The following is a 24,924-nucleotide window of genomic DNA, read 5'->3' on the forward strand; positions in this document are numbered from 1 at the left end:
ATAGCGTTTCTATCAGCTCAACAAAAATCAGCCAACACACAAACTGTTTGTGTGAAGTTTGTCTCACAGTGTGTTGCTAGCTAAAGGTCCAGCTGCTGTATTTCACAGGGATAGAAAGGAAAGAGAGGCAACTTCACTCAGAGATGGAGAAAGCGAGGAAAGACAGGACAAGAGAGGAAGAAGAGAGGTCAGATTTAAATGTAAGGACTGCTAAGTGGTGTTTGATAAACTGGAAATTTGAAGCTTAAAGAATAGTGTGTGACTGGTGCACAGTAGCCTTGGGTTCAGGGTCAGAGTCAGGTTAGATCAAGTGTAGCAGAGATTCAAATGAATTTTAGCTGATGATCCACTGACTGAATTCCACCTTCATAAAAATTTATACCATCTAGAAAACAGACAGCATAAACAGGATACTGTCAGTGTAGAGGATGGAAATCAGCCAGGACAACTCATGAAACTCCTGCTAACACCTTGTTGAATTAATTTGTGTAAATCCACAAAGAGCAGCAGGTCAGCTGATCACAGCCTATACACTAAGAAAATATACTGGAGCTGTCAATAGAAGTTATTGTGTTATTATTCTTTTCCCCACATTGAGCCATTACAGCCAATTTTAGGGTTCCTCCACCTGCTGAATCCCACTTTAACCCCTGACTGTACCCTGTTTAAAGGCAAAGTCACCCTCTACAGTGTAGGCAACAAAAAATATATATATATTTTTTTATTTTCTTTCTTTTTTCCAGATTCAATCTGAGTATGATTAGAATTAAAAAAAAATTGACAACAGTTTGTATTCCCAAATCCTGATATTATTTGATCATTATGTTAATACAGCACGCGGTTCAGTTAGCTTTGCACAGAAATAGAAACATCCTCCAAAGAGCTACTTTTTACTTTCTTATTTTGAGTTTGAAACTGTACTTTTTTACTTTTACTTGCATAAACAACTTGAATAAGTATTTTTTTTTAATAGTAGTATTTGTACTTCTGTTTTACTACAGAATGTCTGTACTTTTCCACTGAGATTTAAAACCACATTCCAAGAAATACCAAGAAATCATTTTTTAAATTTTTTCCAACTTTTTCTTAAACATACACACACAAACGCCAAACAAAACAAAACAAAACAAAACAAAACAAAAAACCCATTGTCTCAACTTCCGCTTTGACGAGTGTACCATCATTTATGTCCGCCAGCTCTCAGGTTCAAACACTTTGGTTCCTATTCCTACTCCTCGTTTATACGGGTTCTTCTTCCGGGCACGTTATTGTTGCATCAGCATCCAGCCTTTGACTACTGTGACAATGTCGGCTTCGGGAGATCCGGGTACAGTAAATAATATATGGTGTTTGCTTTTATGGGTTCGTTAGTTGAAAAACCGCATAAAGCTATGACAGCACAATCTAACGCATTTTGATGAAGTGTCACAGCGAATATGCTAACGCTCAGGCTAGCTAATATGTAGAGCTGTGCCCCAAAGTGCAGTTGAGCCGCTTAGCTAAAGGAAACACTGTCAATGAGTGACAAGCCGAATTTCATATACAAATACTGCTTAAACCAATACTTAACACCTGGGCAAAGACACAGGGCAGCAAATATTATTCAGCAATTTGTCTGCGTTCAAAAAAGGTAGCCTCATCTTCGGCTCATTTATCCAGTCAAACAGAATGTTAGAAGTAACTACAGTTTATTCTCTTTTATTTGTTTATAGTGTTTTAGTGAACCTATTCGACTCTGTGTGATTTATACGTTTGTAATTTAACAAACTGAAATGTATTGTTATTTTTCTTCATATAAAATAAGGAGTCAAATGGAACTGGCTATGAAAATGTTTTATACACATGTAATTTTGTTGTCCTCATTATTTTACACAGGCTAACTTCTGCAGACCTGCACTTTAAAAAACAAAACAAAAAACTGCAGTTATTATCCTGTTTATTTGGGGATATTTCCAGGGGGAATTAAAAGCTGAAAGGTGTTGGGTGTTTTTGTTGAACAGTGTTTTGTTTAAGTCTATTTCGGGTTTAAGTTCCATCTTCTTTCGTGTCATCTTTAAGAATATTATTAGCAAAGTATCGCCTTTCTGTTTGATATTTTTTCAAAGGTTTATGGAAAGCATTGAAATTATTATTAGTATTATTATTATTGTTATTGGTAGTAGTGGTAGTATGCTTACTGTGATTTTTACTCTCAGGTCAGTAATTTAAATTTTATACAGCACAACAATGAAATAAAACAGTTGAGGTGTGATTAAAGTGTAGACTTTCAGCTTCAAGTTAAGAAGGAAATTAACCTAAAATAACTATGAAATTGCTTATTAGTATGTTCCTAATTTACCTTTAAACCAGTGAAACCTGACCCTTTAAAACATTGGTAACATTAACAGTTTTACCAATATATTTACTGTATTTATTTTCAGCCCCTTGAATCGATAAAAAAAATGTGATCCTGTCCAAATACTTGTTGACCTGCAGTTAGAATTACAGCTCAAATAGTAATATGAAAATCACGGGTTGCTTCTATAAGACATGTAACCTGCATCCTTAATTACGTATTTTTTCCTCCATCTTTTGCTTTCTCCCGTTTCCACTCAGTGCTTGCACCTCTCTTGTTTTCTTATACATATATAAGGTTCTCTGTGAGTGGCTAAAGGCCAGTGTCATTCAGCATTAGTTCTGCTAGGCTATGTTTGGGTAGCGAGTAGTTTCATTTAACTCACTCATAAGTGCAGTTTACATTGGACGTGTGCTGACTTTCCAACTGATCGAGTAATTCTTGGCTCTGACCAAAGTCATTAGTCTCATTGGTTATTCCACTGTCCAGTGGAGTAAGGTGGTAATTCTTTGCGAACATTTGCCCTCTTGTTTCTGCAGCCTTTGAGTATGGCTTCTTGCTACAGATAAGTGAGGAGGCTGCACTGACAGTGGCCCTGAATGACTACCTAACCTCACGCAGCTACCTGGCTGGGTTCAGCCCCACCCAGGTCGACCAGAAAGCCTTTAAGCTCCTCCACAGACCCCCAGATCCACAACATGTCCACGCTCTGCGCTGGTACAGACACATAGCAGCCCTGCAACAGGACCTCAACCCAGAAAGCAGCAGTGAGTAGAAAGCTGAAGGCATGAACAGGCTAGATGTGGTCCTGCGCCTGCTGGCCGTGGATGTGGAGGCACTCTGAGGCTGTGACGTGCCCTCTTAAACAAACTGACTCTCAGCATGAACTAAGGCTTCCTTTGCAGGCACTGGAATGAATTCTGTTTTAGCTTGCACTTTTGATGTCAGTCATAGCAGCTTGATGTGTGTGGTACCTGCAGCTAAGCGCTGAGGAGACTCGCGTTATCGCTGTGTAAACACGGCAGCAACAGCTGGTGAAGACCCCACAGGCAAATACTCTTTGTTCCCATACCTGGCTAAATAGCTTAATATTAATAAGGACAACTTTACAAAAAACGTAAAACATCATGAAAAGAAACTGAGTAACTGATGATAGAACACAGAAATGTTTATTTATTAATCTAAACGATGTGTAAGAGCGTACTTGGATTTTCTCAGTTCTCTTACCAGAGCTGCCGCCTAATAACTCCTGGAGGTTACGTGGCTGATGTGAGTGGGAGTGAAACTCTTATTAAAAAACCCCATAAATAGTAAATTTGACCTATTATGCTCACTTTCATCTCTGTATTTTCATCCTGGGACTCCAGTGCGTTGTTTTGCTCAACTGAGTGAAAAGTTGTCTTATGCTGTGCCAGTCTCGGATGTCTAGATTTCCTTCATTTCTTTCACCTTCACTTTCCATTTAACTCTGCTGTGTTACTGGAAAATTCCATTCTTCCATTCTTCTTTACAAGGACACAGTAAGCACGATAGATGTAAGTTTGGGGTCTGAAAGGTGAAGCAAAACCAGAAATCCTTCAAAACTGTATATTTTTTAAAATTTATTTTTACCATGTGGTTGTTAAAAGACTTCTGGTTCTGTAGACATCTGGGGACAGCAGCCTCCCTCACTCTGTGTCCTCAGTGGAGTTTCCTGGGGAGTTCCTGGGCTTACCTGCTTCTTTCGGTCACTCTAAAAGAAAAGAGGGTTATCCAGGATATGTTCACCAGCTAATGACCAGTGACTCTGGCCATGTTAAATAAAAGTGTTGACCATTAGCAATCTTAAGCACAATGCGTCCACTTGAAGTTGTTTTTTAACTAATCATATGGGGTATCTAACTATTTTTAGATTCCATATTCTAGCAGGGTTGCACTGCTTGTGAACAGTACTTTCCCTTTGTGCAGACTGCATCAACTCTTTTTCTGATGCGCTGTGTGGATGTTGAACCCTGCCTTTGAGCAAATATTTGACCAGAAATTGAAGCTCAATAGGTAGACACAATGACAGAAGTTCAGACTAGAGATGAAATATTTTCTTTCGTTGACACTGATGAAGAGGAAACTTTAATCTGTGTCTTTGATAAGAATGGTGATAAAAATGATGAGAGTATTTATATTTATTGTTAACTACTGTTGAAATATCACACAGCCTCAGCACTGCACTAGAACCTATAATAGATTTCTGTCATTGCTTTACTTTAACTATTTCTAAGCAAAAATAAATCCATTTAAATGTGTCACAGTTTTCAAACTGTTATCACAGCGTTGGGCATCAGTTCTTTGCTCTTTCACTGTCTCATGTTATCTCACGTGAGCTCTGAGTTACTGTCTTATTGGTAGCCTTTATTGATTAGTCTTATTAATTAGCCCTAATGGAACATGATGTCACCAAAGCATCCATATGAATAGCTTTGACAGAGGTAGAACCCCTTTTTCTTATGATGTGAAAACTGAAATTTTCCCTTGTTCCTTTCTTTTTTTTTTAGTCAAAGGAAAGCGTGTCCAGCCTCCTTGGTCTCCACCAGCAGGAACGGATGTTCCTCAGCTGCGACTCTACAACAGCCTGACAAGAGCAAAGGTAGAGACAAATGTAAAGCCCACGTTAGTGCTGGTGTTGCTGGGAAATGAGGTCCTCGTGAAGTCGCTACATTAGATACCACATCCATTAATGTATATATAGCCACAGGCTGGACAGAGTCAGTTTTATTTACACTGATGCAGTGATGTGAAATTGAAACTATAAGCTATTATTTGAAGGCAAATTAAGATTATCAGGCCTGTTAAAGTTACAAGGGATTAAGAAAGGGCTGCAACAATTCACCGAGTAACTCAATTAACTTAAAAAATAATCGATGACAATTTTGTGCTTTGGTGCTTCGTTTATTAAACGAAGCATCTGTAGCTCTCGGTTGCTGCCATGTAAATGTGAGCGTTTCACCCACATTTGTGACTAAAAATTGGAGCTGCAATAGAAACGTATGTAGGAGCAGACATGGGAGTAAAAGTATGACAATGCACGTCATCCATTGGACAGGTGGGCAGCCTGACGCAGGGCTAAACCACTGAAGCAAAATTTGTAAATCAAAATGAAATTTTTAAAAAGTTCATGGAAAAAACACAATTCTAAAGAGTCTGTGATCGTTACTGTACAACTTATAAAAAGAATGAATGCATATATATTTAGATTATTTCAGGCAAGTTTCTAATAGTGACAGGATTTAAAGGGAAACGCCTCACTGTTTTCCAAAGTATGCAATCCAGGTATGATTTAAAGAATTTATAGTCACATTTCTTTTGACTGATGTATCTTCTGACAGAAGGACTCTCATTCTTGGTATAGAATGCAGCACTTTCACTTCACATTTGTAGATTTAATGCATATTTTTATAGTCTGCTTGCATTTTGCCACATGCACACACAACTGGTTTCCAAATGATTTTAAATGTACCAAGATGGTCTTTAGCTTAAGCGTCTTTGTGGCGCTGATAAACATGCCTGCATTTCTTAGATGAGCATTAGTCTGGCACAACCAGACTGTTCTGGATCAGGAAGAAGTCTCGACTGAAAAAACAAATGTAGAAATATAACCATCTATGCAACCTAATCTCTCGCTGTGGCTCTTGTTTCTATTACACTGCATTTAAAAAATACCGCTGCCACCAGTAAGATACATTTTTATCAGATTTTTTTTATTTTAAAGTATTTGTTGTCCTCATTTAAGTTTATCACCTCCATGTTTCAGGAGCTGTTTGTTCCTCAGAAAGGGAATAAAGTAACATGGTACTGCTGTGGTCCTACAGTGTACGATGCCTCCCACATGGGACATGCCAGGTAAGCAGGATCAGAGGAATTTAAGCATTGAAATTCTGGGTTGGAAATGATCCTTCATATAGCGAGACTGTTATATTTTTTTCTATTACAACAACATTTTAATGAATAATTTGCTTTATGCAGATCCTACATATCCTTTGATATTCTGCGAAGGATACTGAGGGACTACTTCAAGTATGATGTGATCTACTGCATGAACATTACAGACATAGATGACAAAGTAAGTATGCTTTGATGTGTTTTAGATGTTTTTAATTTTTTTAATAAAGGTTTTTGCATGAAATGTGGGAGATGGGTTGTCCAAGCTCATCTGTGTCTGTGTAATGATTAATGTAACCCTGTTGAAATAAGTGCAAAGTCCTTGTTAACATTCACATTTTCACACATCTGTCTGTCTGTTTATAGGCATGCGAGTAAAAACAGGCTCAGCTTGTAAGTTGACATGTCTGAGAAGTTATGGCAGGAATTCAGGGTCTTGTGATGACCTAATTAGACATGGGGGAAAACATAAATGTACACCTGCAGGTTTTCAGCTGCTCAGAAAATTAGGAGCTCATTTGTATTTGTTGTTTTGTAAAGGGCTGAATGGTTTTTAACGGGTGACGCGTCAGGACTACAGGACAGGCCGGTTTAGCACCCAGACTGTCTTACTATGGAGCTGATGTTGCAATACATGCAGAATGCTTTTGAACTTTTGGAATAAGCAAACTCTGCTGTTTTGGGGTTTAGTATTGGGATATTTTTCTTTCAGATCATTAAAAGAGCCCGGCAGAATTACCTTCTGGACCAGTACAAAGAGAAACGGCCACAAGCTGCTCAAATACTGCAGGATGTGCTCAGCGCCAGAACGGTGAGACAGGTTTAAGCCCTGGATGCACTGCACCTGTGTGAAGTACTTATTGATCTAACAATGATGGTGTATATCTTTTCTCTTTGTTTTCATTGATCGCACAGCATGTGTTGATGTGAGATGCATCTCTCTGGAGATTATTGGTCATTATTTAGCGAGGCAGATAATTAAAATAACACAAAACAGAACTGTGCAGTTATACTTAGTAAAACAGATAAATACTGCGTTAATGGTAAACATTTGTCACTGAGTTTATAATGTCAGAAGGTCTAGTTGCAGACCTCCTCCTACAACAACTCTGCTCCATCGGCAGTCTCTGTTGGTTTCCCTATGGGTTGTATCAGTGTTTGTGAAGTAGCAGCTGGTTAACCACAGCATGCACAAACACTAGACTCTATAGACACAAGCATCAGTATCCCCTGTACTGTAGCTAGTAGAAGTCTAAGCTTCAGCTCTATCTAGAAAGCAGAGACAAGCTGAAAGCTTGTTTGTTTTTTAATTTCTGTGGATTTTTGTGTGTTATTCTGCCAATTCCAGCCGTTTCAGACCCAGCTGGCTTCCACCACAGACCCGGACAAGAAGCAGATGCTGGAAAGGCTGGACAGTGCAGTTACAGCCAGTCTGCAACCGCTGCAAGCAGCAATGGAGAGCAAAGCCGCAGATGAAGTCATGCGACCTCTGGCACACGTGAGTCTGTTCTGATGTGGTGGCAACTTTGTTTTATTTAAGTCAGAAAAATATCACTAGGAATACAGAAAATGCTTTTTTTGTTTGATTTTTGTGTTTCAAAAATAACTACAGCAGATTCATGGATAGATGATCAGTGCTCTACATTTAGAGAGTCACAAATACAACAGTGGGAGGACAGATTAGTTTTATTACTGTTTGCACTGCAACCATTTGGGATTAGTAACTCGGGGTTAGTGTGACTGATCTGACTTTCTGAGTTCCAACTAGGAACTCCACCCAGTTTTACCAGGTCTGCACCAAGAACTAATAAGGATCATTTTATCACTAGAATCCTGCAAAACTATTCTCTTAATAGTGACCACGAATAAAAGTGTGGAGCTGGAAATGAGCTCAACAAGTCCAATTAAATTGTCTTTTCTTCCCCAAGGTGTTGTTGGAGAATTCCAAGGACTTGCTGGCAGACTGGTTGGACAAGCAATTCGGAAGTCACATCACAGAGAATTCCATCTTCTCCCTTCTCCCTAAATACTGGGAAGAAGAGTATCACAAAGATATGGAAGCACTCAATGTAAGTATAAAAAAGCCAAATGAATTTTTGATTTTCTGAGAAAGTCTGTTAAAGGAGTTAAATAAATGCCCCCTGTATAAATCCAACATGTGTAAAGAAACTTTTTCTATGATAAATGATATATTCTGTCCTCTGTGCTGCAGATTTAAACCTCTGACATGAGCGTAAATCAAACAATCATTAGCAAACACAGAAAATGTATATTCACTGTGCTTTTTAATGAATGTGTCAGTGTGTGCACCATGATGACAAAAGAAAGTCAGTACTTTATTGTAAACCAGTTTGCCTTCTCTACCAAACTTTATGGAGGTGAACATTGTTCAGTTCTACTTGTGTTGTTTAACGTTACCTTTTCTGAGATAACAATGGCTGAAACTGCTCAGTCCAAACTTCTGTTGCTGGAAGGACACTATGTCTAAAACATCATTGTTAAAATGTGATTTGAAATCAGTATTTCCCTGCTGTAACTGGATTTAAATTGTCATTTCGGCACACAGGTTCTCCCCCCTGATGTCCTTACTCGAGTCAGTGAATACGTGCCTGAGATCGTGGAGTTTGTGAGGAAAATAGTTTCAAATGGTTATGGGTGAGGAAGATGCTGCCGGTGTTCACGATTTGTGTTGTACCAAACGAATCGCTTGCATCGCTGTCGCTATAGTTATTTGTTTCTCTGGTGTTTGCAGGTATGAGTCAAACGGTTCAGTATACTTTGACACCTCAAAGTTTGATTCCAGTCCACAGCACTCGTACGCTAAACTGGTGCCGGAGGCGGTCGGCGATCAGAAAGCTTTACAAGAGGGAGAAGGTACACTTACTCGGTTTGTCAAACTAAAACAAGCACCACACAACAGGTGCAGACATGCCCGTCATTTAGGCACAAAAACACAAGAGCAGATAACAAGTCGGGGATTTTCAGTGCTTGACTCAGTGGGAGCAGAAGAGATTCACCAAGATTTCCCTCCTACCAATATTTGAGTAGAGAATAAGTACTATTTTCAGTTTTTAACCTGTTGTCATTGTTTTCCTGGCTCTGTAGGAGATCTGAGCATTTCTGCAGAGAGACTAAGTGAGAAAAAGTCACCGAATGACTTTGCATTGTGGAAAGCCTCCAAGCCTGGAGAACCATCATGGGACTCTCCATGGGGGAAGGTGAGCCTTTCTTTTCAGAGACTTTAAAGACTGTGTGATCATCCTTTGCATTTAAAGCTTTTCTTTTATATCTGCTGCATGAAGATGAAAGGTGAAAGTGTCATTTTAGGCTCTGTGAAATGAAACGAGAATTTGTACTTATGAAAAAGCAAGTCATCAGTGTGTTCTTTGAATGTTGTAACAGGGAAGACCTGGGTGGCACATTGAATGTTCAGCCATGGCTGGCTCTATCTTGGGGGAGTCGATGGACATCCACGGGGGGGGGTTTGATCTCCGATTCCCTCATCATGACAACGAGCTGGCTCAGTCAGAGGTAACTGTTGCAGAAAATGTGTTCCTGTTTACTATGTAAATGCCTGACGTAACACACACTTTGAAACATTCTGAATGTGTTTAAAGCCGTTTCCACTGATGAAGGCTAAAACCTGTTTTGACCACAGTTGCTTGTGCTGCTTACAGGCGTTCTTTGAGAACGATTACTGGGTCCGGTACTTTCTGCACACCGGACACCTGACAATCTCAGGCTGCAAGATGTCAAAGTCTCTGAAGAATTTCATCACGATCAAGGACGCCTTAGCAAAGAACACAGGTGATACATGTGTTCCTGCTTTGTAGACAAATTCCAAATCAGTTTCTACATCTCACTGCATCACTTGAGCATACATCACTATTAATTAAGGCACTGTCATGGAGTTTTTCCAGGTATGAGGCTGCACAAACTGTCACAGCTCAAAGCGAAAATCATCATTTTAACAGCAAACTGAATGCTGCTGGGGGTTCCCATGATGCATTGGGTGTTTCTTCTTCAGACATACTTTTTCACTTATTATCTGTTTATACACCACTTTGCATTTAATAATAATTAAATGCAATGGTTCCTTCTCTCACCCCAACAGCAGATGGCCCCGCCCCTCCCTGAGCCTGGTTCTATCGGAGGTTTCTTCCTGTTAAAAGGGAGTTTTTCCTTCCCACTGTCGCCAAAGTGCTTGCTCATAGGGGGTCATATGATTGTTGGGTTTTGTCTGTTATAGTATTGTAGGGTCTACTTTACAATATAAAGTGCCTTGAGGCGACTGTTGTGTTCTAACGCTGTATAAATAACATTGAGTTGAATTGAATTTTTAAAAAAAAAATCTATTACTTAACAATTAAAGAAATAAGTTGTTACTTATTTCATATCTGAAAAGAAACACATTATCCATAATGAACACTAAGTTCTTCAGTTAGATTAGAACTATTTAAAGGTCTCACTGTTTGTCTCCACGCAGCACGTCAGCTCCGTCTGGCTTTCTTGATGCATTCCTGGAAAGACACTCTGGACTATTCTTCTAACACGATGGAGTCAGCCGTCCAGTATGAGAAGTTTATGAATGTAGGTGAAAGCAAGAACAAAGACAGTGTTGGAAGGTTTGTCTGTTTTGTGTTGATCGGTTTTTGTTTTGTTTGTTATTTGAAAGGAGTTCTTCCTGAATGTGAAAGACATTCTGCGTGCGCCTACTGACATCACTGGTCAGTTTGAGAAGTGGGAGACGGCAGAGGTGGAGCTCAACAACGGGTGAGAAAGCGACTCAGTAGATTAGAAGACCAGTTTGTTGTTCTTCATCAAAATTTGCACTTTCAGAGTTGTGTGCGCGCAAACACAACACATTCGTACTTAAAAATAAAAAGTGACTTGTGTTGTGTAGTTTCTGTGACAGGAAGTCTGCCGTCCACGAGGCTCTGTGTGACAACGTGGACACCCGCACTGCCATGGAGGAGATGAGAACGCTAGTCAGCCAAAGCAACAGTTACATTGCCAGCAAGAAGAGCGCCAAACTCAGGCCCAACCGCATGCTGATGGAAAGTATTGCTGCATACCTCACCAACATGCTGAAGGTGAGCACGTTTCTGCTGCTGTGTTTATCGTTTCACAGCTCTCGGAATAATGAATTTTACAGAACACCTTGATTCTGTATGGAGGAGAAATCATGCTGTTTGTTCTTATCTCATTTATACAACATGCCTCATTCATCCATTCACACACATGAAAGTGGATATGATACACTTTGTTACTTCTCCAAGTTAAGAAACAACTCCATTACTGGGCAAAATCAGTGTGGCTGTAAACTTGACTGGTTAGCTAGGTGGTGACCATCGTGACCATATTTATACCTCTATACCAAGGGGTCTCGAACTTCAGTCCTCGAGGGCCGGTGTCCCTGCTACAACACACTTGAATAAAATTAGCAGGTCATGAGCAAGACCCTATAGAACTTGACTGCATGCTGAGGTGGCGACCCCTAACCCTACTCAAGTGAAGTAAAGTGTTTGGAAAAACAAAATGTTCATTTACTCAAGAGCTGCTGTTACATGAATCAAATGGTTCGAGGCCTCGAGGGCCGATGTGTCCTGCAGGTTTTACCTCCTCAACATGTCTTGAAGTTCTCCAGAGGCCTGATAATGAGTCATCTGATTCAGGTTTGTCGACCCAGGGCGATATCTAAAACCTGCAGGACACCGGCCCTCGAGTCCTGGCGTTCCCCCACCCCTGATCTACAGGGTGGGCCATTTATATGGATACACCGTAATAACATGGGAATGGTTGGTGATATTAAAGTCCTGTTTGTGGCACATTAGTATATGTGAGGAGGCAAACTCCTCAAGATGGGTGGTGACCATGGTGGTCATTTAGAAGTCGGCCATCTTGGATACAACTTTTGTTTTTTCAATAGGAAGAGGGCCATGTGACACATCAGACTTATTGGTAATGTCACAAGAAAAACAATGGTGTGCTTGGTTTCAACGTAACTTTATTCTTTCATGAGTTATTTACAAGTTTCTGACCACTTATAAAATGTGTTCAATGTGCTGCCCATTGTGTTGGATTGTCAATGCAACCCTCTTCTCCCACTCTTCACACACTGATAGCAACACCGCAGGAGAAATGCCAGCACAGGCATCCAGTATCCGTAGTTTCAGGTGCTGCACATCTCGTATCTTCACACCATAGACAATTGCCTTCAGATGACCCCAAAGATAAAAGTCTAAGGGGTCAGATCGGGAGACAACAGGGGCCATTCAGCTGGCCCACGACGACCAATCCACTTTCCAGGAAACTGTTCATCTAGGAATGCTCGGACCTGGCACCCATAATGTGGTGGTGCACCATCTTGCTGGAAAAACTCAGGGAACGTACCAGCTTCAGTGCACAAAGAGGGAAACACATCATCATGTAGCAATTTCAAATATCCAGTGGCCTTGAGGTTTCCATTGATGAAGAATGGACCCACTATCGTTGTACCCCATATACCACACCAAACCATCACTTTTGTTGTTCCAGCAGTCTTGGAGGATCCATCCAATGTGGGTTAGTGTCAGACCAATAGCGGTGGTTTTGTTTGTTAACTTCACCATTCACATAAAAGTTTGCCTCATCACTGAACAAAATCTTCTGCGTGAACTGAGGGTCCTGTTCCAGTTTTTGTTTTGCCCATTCTGCAAATTCTGTGCGCCGATCTGGGTCATCCTCGTTGAGATGCTGCAGTAGCTGGAGTTTGTAAGGGTGCCATTTGTGAGTAGCTAATATCCGCCGAAGGGATGTTCGACTAATGCCACTCTCCAGTGACATGCGGCGAGTGCTACGCTGTGGGCTCTTGCTGAATGAAGCTAGGACAGCCACTGATGTTTCTTCATTAGTGACAGTTTTCTTGCATCCACATTTTGGCAAATCCAACACTGAACCAGTTTCACGAAACTTAGCAAGCAGTTTGCTAACTGTAGCATGGGAGATGGGTGGTCTCGTAGGGTGTCTTGCATTGAAATCTGCTGCAATGACCCGGTTACTGCGTTCACCAGATATCAACACGATTTCGATCCGCTCCTCACGTGTTAACCTCTTCGACATGTCAATGGCTGTGAACAAAGAGAAACTTGTAAATAACTCATGAAAGAATAAAGTTACGTTGAAACCAAGCACACCATTGTTTTTCTTGTGACATTACCAATAAGTTTGATGTGTCACATGGCCCTCTTCCTATTGAAAAAACAAAAGTTGTATCCAAGATGGCCGACTTCTAAATGGCCACCATGGTCACCACCCATCTTGAGGAGTTTGCCTCCTCACATATACTAATGTGCCATAAACAGGACTTTAATATCACCAACCATTCCCATGTTATTACGGTGTATCCATATAAATGGCCCACCCTGTATAACAAGGCTGGAAATGGTGCAGCAACCACCAGGGGGCATCTTAAGTTGGACTCTGGTCCATCAAGGTGCAGTAGCATTTTAGTTACTGTATTCCAGGGGTGGGCAACTCCAGCCCTCGAGTGCCAGTGTCCTGCAGGTTTTAGATGTGTTCTTGATCCAACACAGCTGATTCAAATTGTTAAATGACCTCCTCAACATGTCTTGAAGTTCTCCAGAGGCCTGATAATGAACTAATCATTTGATTCAGGTGTGTTGACCCAGGGTGAGATCTAAAACCTGCAGGACACCGGCCCTCGAGGTCTGGAGTTGCCTACCCTGCTGCATTCAGTCTAAGCTTGGTCCAACATTGGCCTAAAAATAACTTCACCATCACACTGTAAAAATTAGTTTTCAGACAAGAACCTGCTGTTTGATTTTTGTGTGTCAATGAACTTTTAACATGGTCATCGATGTGAATATGCTTTATTAAAGAGTCAGTTGTTACCTTTATTTTTCCAAAGAGCCATCAACTATATAATCATTGTAATGTGTAGTGTATATAGTAAAGGAGATGTCTATCAAACCATTCAAATGAAACTTTTATTGTTGTCTAGATATTTGGTGCAATTGAAGGATCGGACCCCATAGGTTTCCCCATGGGTGGACAAAGTCAGAGTGTTGATGTAAGTGAACTGGTTTTCACTTTTTGCGATTGAATTCTGTCTTCTATGGCATTATTATTATGAGAAATGTACTGCATATGAAAAATCCCCCTTAATTGTCCACAGCTGGAGAGCACAGTGATGCCATACCTCACAGTGCTGTCAGATGTCAGAGAACGCGTCCGCAAAATTGCTCGAGAGCAGAACGGTAAGAACACGCGTTTTAAACAAAACTGTGTTTACTTCATAACTCAAAATATCACCTCCATGTGGAATCAGAACTGAAACATGAAATTCTTCTTCTTCTTTTTTCTTTGCTTACTTATTCAGTGACAGAGCTGCTGCAGCTCTGCGATGTTGTGCGTGACGACATGTTGCCAGAGCTTGGAGTACGTCTGGAAGATCACGAAGGTAAGATGTCTGTGTTTGAAGTTATAAAGAAGCAGCTCAGGTTTTGATCTCCCTCATCAGGTCTGCTTCGTTTGCGCAGCTCTCTGTGGACTGGGTTAGTTATTACTGGAATAAACTGGCTACGTCTGTGTCGCGAAATCATTATCCGCTCCATTCATCACATCTTTATAACTGCAGCGCATTAAGATGCCCTGCTCAATAAATCCGAGCCTTTACTCTCTTAGTAAGAATGTAAAGAAGTTCTGACCTTGTTTCGTTATTACAAAGTGAAGAGTGTTGAAAAATAAAGTGGTTGTGTTGCAGGCCTGCCCACTGTGGTGAAACTAGTGGACAAGGAGACATTACTGAAGGAGAGAGAGGAGAAGAAGAGGGTAAGAGAAGACATCATCACACATCGAGTGCATGTCTGGAGCAGTTTAGGTACTTCTAACTGGGAAGTGTATGCTTAAGATTGACAGGAGATAATTTATCCCAATTTAAAGTAAATGATAAGCCAGAAAAAATAAGTGCCCCCTCCCAAAACTAGAGGACGCTGAGTTACCATGGATATAAGGACAGGGATTTCAACATCTAACAGCTAGTTTGTTCAGACAAAAGAAATTCTTAGTTGATTTACAATTATAACACAAGTCCACTACAAGCCTTCGTTTTTATGTTAAAAGTTTTTATCTTTTCAAATATGCAAACAACATGTGTTTTAAAACATTTCACACAATAAAATTCCATCTTTCACAGATGGAAGAAGAGAAGAAAATGAAGAAGCTAGAGGCTGCTAAGAAGAAACAGGAGCAAGAGGTCAGTCTGATGGCTTTATATAGACAGTGACCTTCTACGTTTGTGTCATCAGGAAAATCTTCATGTTTCTGTTACTGTTTCAGATGGCGAAACTGGCCAAGATGAAGATCCCTGCAAGTGAAATGTTTCGCAGTGAAACAGACAAATACTCAAAATTTGATGAAACGGTAAATCCTTATTTTACCTCCCATGCTTAATTTTTCATAAGCTGGTCCCATGCTGGTGGTGAGGCTCGTGGGCCCCGATGACCTCAGAAATCTGTTGCTGAGGGCTTAAAACCTGGGATGTCTAAGAAAGCAAAGACAAAGATTAGCACCTGGTTCTCCAGGTTGTGAGGTGGTCATGGGGCCAACGACCCCACGCCACAAAATCATGAAGTTACAGCAATAAAAGTGGGGCTTCGGTGCTCACAGCAAGACGTGTGCCTGAGATCAGGTGTACCTGCGCTCAATGATGTGATACGGATCCAAGAGTAGGAAAGACCCAGCTCACAGGGATTTGCTTGTACAGACATGAATGTCCTTATTTGAAATGACTCCGTATTCAGTGTAGCTGTGTGTACGTCAGAACTTGAGGAAAATTCAGAAAGGTAATTTAAAGGCTGTTTATGTTTTTATTTTTTTCTGTAAAGTTACCATGGAAACGACAGCTCACAAACTGTGTCAACCTGAAAAGCTTTAAAGGTGTGTTTGGTTTTGTTGCTGTTAACAGGGTTTCCCCACTCATGACGTTGAAGGGAAGGAGCTCAGCAAAGGTCAAGCCAAGAAGCTCCGCAAGCTCTACGAGACCCAAGAAAAGTTACACAACGAGTATCTACAGATGAACCAAAATGGCAACTGATTCTGCCATTCAGCCAATCCATCCACACCGCAGGAAAGAACTATAGAATAAATAATAAGGCCAGAGGTTCATTCTGTGTCTCCTCTTCATCCTATTTTGGTTCAGGAAACAGACGTGTGTGTGGATTGTGTTTTGTCCATTTACGTAACAGTTACATTTACATTCCATAACCTTGCAACATGAGAGAAAACCACCACCGGACATGACTTTGTTCTTGCTCTGTTGGAGTTTGGCCGTCTTTTACAACAGTAAAATCAAAGCAACAGGTAATAAAGTGGGATTTTGATGATGTGGCGGTGCAGCCTCTGTTAGCAGTGTCTCTATATGTTTTTCTTGAAACTCTGTGATACTGCCATTTGTTCAAGTATTAAAGCATTTTTTTAACAGTTAGTGCTTTCATGAATTAACGATGCTAAATGGGTGGCTAGCAGATTAATGGGGAACACCAGCATTAAATGTTTTTTCCACCATGAATCTTTGGGACAGCTTCATTAAGATACCCCAGGAGGAAGGATTTAAAACATTTACATTTCAGAGGCCACTTAAGAAACTAGGACTGTTGTGGAGTGCTGCACCAACAAGCTTATAAAGAGATCAAATGAATACTGAGTAGAACTGAGTTCAGCTTGTTGTTTCATACACTTTATCCTGCTGATCAGCAGTGTGTGATATACCACTCAAACTGTGTGTTTGACCTTTTACCTCACGGGTCTGTTAAAGTGACTATGTTGTGTCATTCAAATATAGTTCATTTTTATGCAAATGTGCATTTATGAAAGGGACTTTTGCTTTTCTAATAACTGGATCAAATTTTCACCCCTAACAGGAGAAACAACCATTGAATTCATTGTTTCAGTTGTAGAGGTGACCTTTAAGAGAAACCATTACATGGTTTGTGTCTTTCTTAATACCTGTGTCACCTTATACAAGAGTTACCTTGAAAAGCTAATAAAGTATGGTGGACATTTTTTTTTTTTTTTTTAAATTGAATGTACCCTCATTTAGGAGTGCCTGAACCTCCTCTGTAGACTCAAACCACATGGACAATGGTATCAGCTAAATGTGTGCAGAAACAAAGGATATAGAGGAAAACTAGATGCATCCTCCCCTTAAGTAAAAAGCAATTGCCTCAGGGTTGCAGAAAATTAGTGGTACATTATACCCTGCTGTGCTTGGAGCACATGGGAACGAAAGTGATGTGTTTTTGGGTTGTTGTTTTTTTTATATAACTAACTGAACAAAGAGAATCTGTTGGTCCTTTCACTCACACCTCGAACCCCATCGATTCAGCAGTTCCCTAAAACATCTGGGTTCTTTATTTTGTGCCATCTCAACAAAAGGACATTTTTCATAGGCCATTTTCAGCTGTGGCCTAATGAAACGCTGTGAGATCAAGGAGTGGAATTGAAAATGCCACCAAACTCTCGAGCAGCTGGTTTTTGTTTTCTTTCTTTTAAAAAAATCACACTGGGACAATTTAACCCCTGAAACCTGTTGCATGGGTTCTTGTGGCTTGAGTAACACCACATGGCAAGGTGCATTTTGTTATTCAGCCGTCCTTCAGGGGTTTGCATTTTTGTACTATGTGTTCTCCATATCTGTGGTTATAAGATGACTTGAATTGATTTAAGGGATGCTCAAATAAAGAGTAAGCGAGTGCAGTGCTGTATGATTACTTGGTCAGCTTTGTGGCATGCTGTGACTGTGGATTCATGTTAAAGCTCCTAATAGGGAGATAATTTCATTATACCAGTGGTTGACAGATCAGAAGAATACCAGCCAAAGTAAACATACAGGTGATTAAATACTTCTGCATCAGTTCACTTATTTTGCTGATTTAAAGGAATGTGGTTCTAATTTGAAGTTCACAAATTTAGGTTGCAGCTTTATTATTTAATAAAAATACACGTATTTCTGTGTCAAACATGTGTCCTGGCCCACATGGAAAACACACAGTGGAGTCCAAGAGTTTGAAGGCATCTTGAAAATTTTTCATATTTTCTTGCCAATTCAGAAATAATCAGAACTTTTAAAGGTTTAAGAGAGAGAAAAAAGCATTTCATAGTGCAGAGGTTCCCAAAGTGTGAGGCCCGCCCCCTAGGGGAGGCGCAGAGCCATTGCAGGGGGGGCGCGGTATGAAAAGAAAAAAAAAAAGAGCGCTTGGACACTGTGGACAGGTTTTTGACGAGGCTCCCACACAAACGCAAAGCAGGAGAGGAAGCATCGCCAAATATGTTTCCAAACCAAAGACTAGAAAATATGGTGAAGCATATCTTCCCTTTGGCTTCACCTGCACAAGTGCCAAGGTAGGTCTCCCCTGCAAAATTAGTTTCCCTGCGTCGGGAGCAGCGCTGGGCTCTCCAAATCACGGACAAACAGTATCCCACATTCTTGATTTTTAGTTCACAAACACTTCTTGTAATAACTAACTACTCCTGACATTTTGGACATGTTAGCTCTTTATGCAGTAAAGTTACAGTGGGATACAAATAATATCAAGCTGATCCTGCCGTAATTTGTTCCCCCTGTTCAAATCACGGACAAACAGTATCCCACAGCTGTTTATGTTTTTGAACCCATTTTGCACAGAGAGGCATTTTTTGAAAAATGTATTGACAGCAATGTTGAATATTATTACACAGGGAAAAAACAACTACACGTAAAATAATTACACCGTGACGCCTCTGCCTTTCTAAATGCAGGGACAGTAACTGCGTGTGTATATGTAAGTGTGTAAAACCTGCAGATAGTCAGATTAACAGTAACAGTATTTTGTCTCTATCTGCCCACTATGACTGTGAGATAAGATAATCGAGCACTTTAAAAGCTCATATGGCTTTAATTCCCACCTGAAATCATTAGCCAATCACAAGCGTCCGAACGAAATCGCTACATCCAATCAGATTTAGAGGACAACTATTTGAAAGCTGCTCGTCGCTGTGTTGTTTAGTTACGGAAATAACTGTTTACGGATTTTGTTGGTTAATTGCCCTCTGTTAGTCTGAAATATATGCTCTTTTGCTTGTTCTTGGTCACTCTGTATCCTCGTTGCTGCCCACGGTAAACATGTCTGTGGAAGTTCGTGATGCGGTGAGTAGAAAGACTTTTGTTTGCTAGAGAAGCGCTGCTGTTGGCTGCGTTGGCTAGTTAAAGCTAGCGCTTCAATAATAACGCTATCGTTTCAGTAATGTTAAACACGCTGTAGAAAAACCGGTCAAGCCTTTTATTGTGCATGTTTGTCTCGTTAGCAGCTCCTAACCGCAGAGAACCGGCAGAAACCGGGGAAAGCCGCCGCAGCAGCGGGTCCGAGGAGAGCAGCTCTCGGAGAGATTACCAACTTTAACGCAGCAGTGACTGTCACAAAGGTAAGAGCATCTTGGTTTGGTTCCTGTCTCATTTTGTCTGTTTTGCAGTCACTTGGTAAGTAGGCAAGAAAGTCTTATAATACAGGTCTAAGGAGCTTGGAAAGAAAAGCGTCTGGACTTCTTTGAGTTGCTTGAAGACGTTTCACCTCTCATCCGAGAAGCTTCTTCAGTTCTAAGGGTCAATGGTGGAGAGTCCCAGATTTAAACCCAGTGGGAGTTTCCCCCAAAGAGGGACAAAGGACCCCCTGATGATCCTCTACCTAATCACATGAGCTAAGGTGTGAAAGTGGGTGTGGGTCCCAATCAGCCAGGGTTTCAGGTGAGCTTTTAAATCTGGGACTCTCCACCATTGACCCTTAGAACTGAAGAAGCTTCTCAGATGAGAGGTGAAACGTCTTCAAGCAACTCAAAGAAGTCCAGATGCTTTTCTTTCCAAGCTCCTTAGACTACGATGACCTGGATGACTGAGAACCTTCAGACATATAATACAGGTCTGATTTATTGGTATGTCTGCTAGACTAAAAGTCATTTTACTGGCTGACTTTCAACCCAGACTTCATCATCTATCAACGTCTTTTGCAATGAACACAGACCTCAATTCTTTTAGCTGAGCCAAAGCAAGAACCTTGCAGCAGACTAAAATCCCCTTAGTGGTTTGCAAAAGGGAAGGTCGAAATAGTTGAACAAAACTTTATTCCTGTCCAATCTGAAAGTCTTATTAGTGCATCGTGTTGCATTTTCCAACTGTAATGATTCCAAACTTGTTTCCGTAGAGAACAGGACAGACAAAAGTGTCAGTCAAGCCATCTTGTGTCCAAACGGCTAAACCTGCCGAGGTAGCGGTTCGACCGGTCCAAGCAGCTACAGACCCTCTTCCTTTGGTTTTGGAGCAATCTGCAACTGATGTGTCCATGAAGGAGGAGACTGAGTTGTGCCTGGCTTTCTCTGAGGCTCTGCTTGCGGTGCAGGACGTGGATGAGGAGGATGCCAACCAGCCACAGCTCTGTTCAGAATATGTGAAGGATATCTACAAGTATCTGCACAACCTGGAGGTAATTTCTTCCCCTACCTTCCGACACAGCTGCTGTCATCTCTGACTTACATCAGTTTGCCTTCTCAGTTGCAGCAGGCGGTACGAGCAAACTACATGCAGGGCTACGAAATCACTGATGGCATGCGAGCGCTTCTCATCGACTGGCTGGTCCAGGTTCACTCCAGGTTCCAGCTGCTGCAGGAGACTCTGTACCTCACAGTTGCCATTCTGGATCGCTTTCTTCAGGTGATGTTTCTGAACAGCCTTGTCTATGGATTTGTGAACTGCATCTAAAAGGCTTCTTCTGGGTATGCTGCAGGTCCAGCCAGTGTCTCGCAGGAAGCTGCAACTTGTTGGTGTGACTTCCATGCTGGTGGCCTGCAAGTATGAGGAGATGTACGCCCCAGAGGTTGGCGACTTTGCCTACATAACAGACAACGCCTTTACAAAATCTCAGATTCTCGAGATGGAGCAGCAGGTTCTGAAGGGCCTGAAATTTCAGCTGGGGCGTCCTCTCCCACTGCACTTTCTCAGACGGGCATCTAAGGTGGCAAATGTGAGTTTCATTATGAATTTATTGCAGAGAAGACTTCAGTGTAGGAATTGGAAGACTTTCAATTGATAACTTGCATGTGTATCACTCTGTATTAAAGAAAAATGGCAGCTAAGGTGTTAGAGAAACTGTAAAAATCTTAAACCTTGACGTTCATGTTTATCAGTCTGATGTGGAGAGGCACACACTGGCCAAGTATCTGATGGAGCTGACCCTGCTCGACTACAATATGGTGCACTACAGGCCCTCTGAGGTCGCTGCTGCTTCCCTCTGCCTCTCCCAGCTGCTGCTGGACGGCCTACCCTGGGTAAGTTTAAAGTCACTTTTTATGAACCTCTTGCTCCTTCAAGCTGGCTGTTAACTGACCTCCCATCAGTCTCCCACACAGCAGCACTACTCTACCTATGACGAGGCCCACCTGAAGCCCGTCATGCAGCACATTGCCAAAAATGTTGTGCTGGTAAATGAAGGGAAAACGAAATTCCAGGTGAGTTGGCTGAGGGTAAACGCACCAGCTCGTATCATGTGTGTAGAAACTGACCTTGAGCTTTTGTCTCTGTAGGCTGTGAAGAAAAAGTACTCGAGCAGCAAGCTTCTCAAGATCAGCCTCATTCCTCAGCTCAAATCCTCAATTGTCAAGAACATGGCGGCAGCTGTACTCTGACTCAACTCATCTTTTTATGATCTGAGAATTTGAGCCATTTGTGTTGGCTTATTTTTTTTTTTTTTTTTCTTTTTTTTTTTTCTTCTAATGCACCTTGAACTGCATATCTAAGCAAAAGCTGAGAAGTTGTTGCGCAGCTTCCAGAGGGATCTACAAACTGCTTCTGTGAAGTAAAATGTCCCAAAGTTTCTCATCTCTAACTTTTTATTTTTTCCCACCAGTGGAAGATTTTAACTATTGAATGATTAAAAGTGCCTGTTGGGCAGCAAACAGTTTTGCATCTATTTGCATGTAATGTACCTTGTTGGAGATCTAAATAAAGTTTTAGATTGTTCTTAGACTTTAACTTTTGTCTTATGATTTTTGGCAAAAACACACTAACCTGCTTTTGGTTTTACTTCACCATAGACAGAAGGAAAATATGGATGAGGCAACTGAAAAAGCCTGACTGTGTTCTTGGCATGCATCTCACTAAAAGGGCTCACAAATGGCTTTGTTGTGGAACCTGGGGGATATACCAGAACAGCTGGTTCTGAAAGTGAACCAAGTCTTGTGGAATAATATTTGCATTGGAATATTCAACTAAGATGGTGGGGGGCGGTGTCCTTATCAAACATTTCTGTAGAAATGACATGAAACTGGAACTAGAGCCTAACTGGAGTGCATGGATTTTTAAAGTGGTGCTAGGTATCCTTACTGTGGGGTAAGGATTACTACATTACTGTTTTCAAAGAGACAATTTGGATGGTACAGCCCAAGGTATCCCCAACAATGCAGCTCCTGACATCACTGGCACACAAACCCCTCCACTGCAGCAAGGTGGCAATTTATGACGGCTTCTGTGGAGACCAAAGGGAGCCCTCACCAATGATGGCAATTAAGAGTAATGGCTATACACGTACAAGAGAAATGAAATGGCATTGGGGAAGCAGTATAGAGCAGGGGTGTCAAACATATGGCCTGCAGGCCATATCTGGCAATTTCTTTGTCACAGCAGCTTTCCTTATGTAGAAAAATGGCTAAATATGTAACGTTTTTACACTGACAGACGGGAGTTTCACTTGTCCTGCCCACTTAAGATCAAAGTGGGCTATATGTGGTCTGTGATGTAAAATGAGTTTGATACCCCTGGTATAGAGTGACTGCTCTTCCACATTGAAGCAGCCTGAATGCCCCCTAGAAACCTTGTAGGTAAGGTGTTTGAGGTATGTCCAACAAGGAGGGGGGCCTTTAGCAGACCCAGGGCACACTGGTTATGTCTCAATATGATGTCCTCATTATTAAACCAAAAGAACTGGAATGGGTGAGGGGGAGATTGGGGTCTGGGCATTTCTTAAGCCCTGTGAACTGGACCTGGATAAGCAGTAGAAAATGGATGCGAACAATGCTAATATAATAAGCTTAAAGTCACAAATTCTAAATCATTTTCCAAGTTCAATACATCAGGATACATCATCTCCTGTCAGTTTGTTGGACACACCCAGGAGTCTAAATAACTCCACCCTATTGGCCTGGTAGGCCTTTTAACTCCTTAGCACCAAACTGAGAACAAGGAACCTCTACTTTAAGAAGACTCTGTGTAGCCTTATATCTGATTACCATTCAATGTAAATAGATATTTCTTCACCTAAATGTATGGTTGTGCTACATCAATGGCCTGTATTGGCTTAAAGTTGATATTATCTTCTGTTGTTCATGTACTAAATCCTCACCATCATAATATTCCTTTTGGAATGGCTTTCTGGATCCCGTGTTTAAATGTGCAAACCACATCAGACGTTCTGTCAGCCAGTGCAACCAACATCAGTGGAGTTTTTGCAATGCTTTGGAGGTTACTCATGTGATGTCATGCACACATTGCTCAACATGATACATTGACAGATTGTTAGGAAAAAAATTGTGTTGCCTGATTAGTTAATTGAGGTTTCTGGAGGTTTCTGGCTGTCACTGGATGGAATTGGTTGTAAAGATAATACTGTACCAAAAACCTAGTGAATTCTGTGGTTGATGGAAAATTGCCACAGTTACCTGCAATTTTTCATGTTTTTCTGCATATATCATTAGCCGAGCAATAGTAAACCTTTAAAAAGTACGACACAAACTTGAAGCAGAGAAGTAAAAGTTGTTTCTCAGTGATTTAGCCAATCAGTGCAAGAAAACATATTTCAAAGGTGTAACTTTTACTTTGAAGACAAACAGTGTGTTTCCAGTTTGCATGGCACTTCTCACAGTGTCGCTACAGTTTGGAGAGTAGCTGAATCCACATGTCTTCCATTCAGTTTATGACCATAGTAATATGCTGTGTTAGACACTCAAGAAATAACAAGGAAGTTTTTGCCAAACAGTGGTTGCCAGGGGTGATGACTGACTGGTCTGTAGACCTGTGTTACTGGGACTATAGCTGCCATTTTTCCTGCAAGTGCCGTCAACCTCCTGCAAGCACTCAAAAGTGGTTGGGGAACACTTTTTCCTAATGACTGGTGGCTGAGTTGCACACCAGTCTCTAGGCCAGTGTGACTGGGGCCTTATTCGCTTGATCCTACATTCACACTATGACTGTCCTATGTCCAAAATGGCAAACAAGTTAATATGATATGGTTATTGGCCGTGTGTCTGCAAAACGTCAGTACATGTCATAATAATTAGGGTTGCTTTTTCAAACATTTGAGCTTAGAGAAGTTTTTTGATCACTGATGTTATACTTCTACCACCATCTTTTATGTTATGGATAGCATATCTATAGATTTCAATTGAGTGTCATGTTGCTGACTTATTATGTCTCTGGTATTAGGGCACAACCATCGATTACCCATCGGTTACAAATTCTTTAAATTTCGAAGACCCAGATGTCTTTTATTAAAAGTAATAAATTATCAAGAATAAACACCAAAAGCATTTGGCTTTTAAAAATTTATTACTAAAAATATGTAAATGTTTGTATATAAAGCTGACAAGTTTCATGGGCG

At 41.0% G+C, this 24,924-nt stretch overlaps 2 protein-coding genes across 4 annotated transcripts; both read left to right on the forward strand.

Moving 5' to 3' along the window:
* Window positions 1-1,230: 1,230 nt before the first annotated feature.
* On the forward strand, window positions 1,231-18,008 carry cars1 (cysteinyl-tRNA synthetase 1). 2 transcript variants are annotated; one of them, XM_031757700.2, is made up of 23 exons: window positions 1,234-1,327; window positions 2,875-3,102; window positions 4,864-4,955; window positions 6,120-6,208; window positions 6,332-6,428; window positions 6,960-7,058; window positions 7,596-7,745; window positions 8,176-8,316; window positions 8,814-8,902; window positions 9,000-9,121; window positions 9,353-9,465; window positions 9,650-9,778; window positions 9,925-10,054; window positions 10,734-10,837; window positions 10,923-11,020; window positions 11,151-11,340; window positions 14,250-14,318; window positions 14,424-14,505; window positions 14,628-14,708; window positions 15,012-15,079; window positions 15,444-15,503; window positions 15,587-15,670; window positions 16,215-18,008. In XM_031757700.2, exons 1-23 carry the CDS (start codon window positions 1,306-1,308, stop codon window positions 16,341-16,343), a joined length of 2,466 nt encoding a protein of 821 aa, XP_031613560.1. In that variant the 5' UTR covers window positions 1,234-1,305; the 3' UTR covers window positions 16,344-18,008. The 2 variants fall into 2 exon arrangements, with proteins under 2 accessions (XP_031613561.1, XP_031613560.1); XM_031757701.2 differs by lacking the exon at window positions 2,875-3,102 and having other exon boundaries at window positions 1,231-1,327.
* A 1,226-nt stretch (window positions 18,009-19,234) lies between these two features.
* Window positions 19,235-22,304, forward strand: ccnb2 (cyclin B2). Of its 2 annotated transcripts, none has more exons than XM_031757731.2 (8): window positions 19,235-19,433; window positions 19,592-19,708; window positions 20,482-20,760; window positions 20,829-20,987; window positions 21,061-21,297; window positions 21,461-21,601; window positions 21,671-21,781; window positions 21,857-22,304. In XM_031757731.2, exons 1-8 carry the CDS (start codon window positions 19,410-19,412, stop codon window positions 21,956-21,958), a joined length of 1,170 nt encoding a protein of 389 aa, XP_031613591.1. In that variant the 5' UTR covers window positions 19,235-19,409; the 3' UTR covers window positions 21,959-22,304. The 2 variants fall into 2 exon arrangements, with proteins under 2 accessions (XP_031613591.1, XP_031613592.1); XM_031757732.2 differs by having other exon boundaries at window positions 19,595-19,708.
* Window positions 22,305-24,924: the final 2,620 nt, after the last annotated feature.

This window comes from Oreochromis aureus, linkage group 1 (assembly GCF_013358895.1).
Source record: "Oreochromis aureus strain Israel breed Guangdong linkage group 1, ZZ_aureus, whole genome shotgun sequence".
NCBI lineage: Eukaryota > Metazoa > Chordata > Actinopteri > Cichliformes > Cichlidae > Oreochromis > Oreochromis aureus.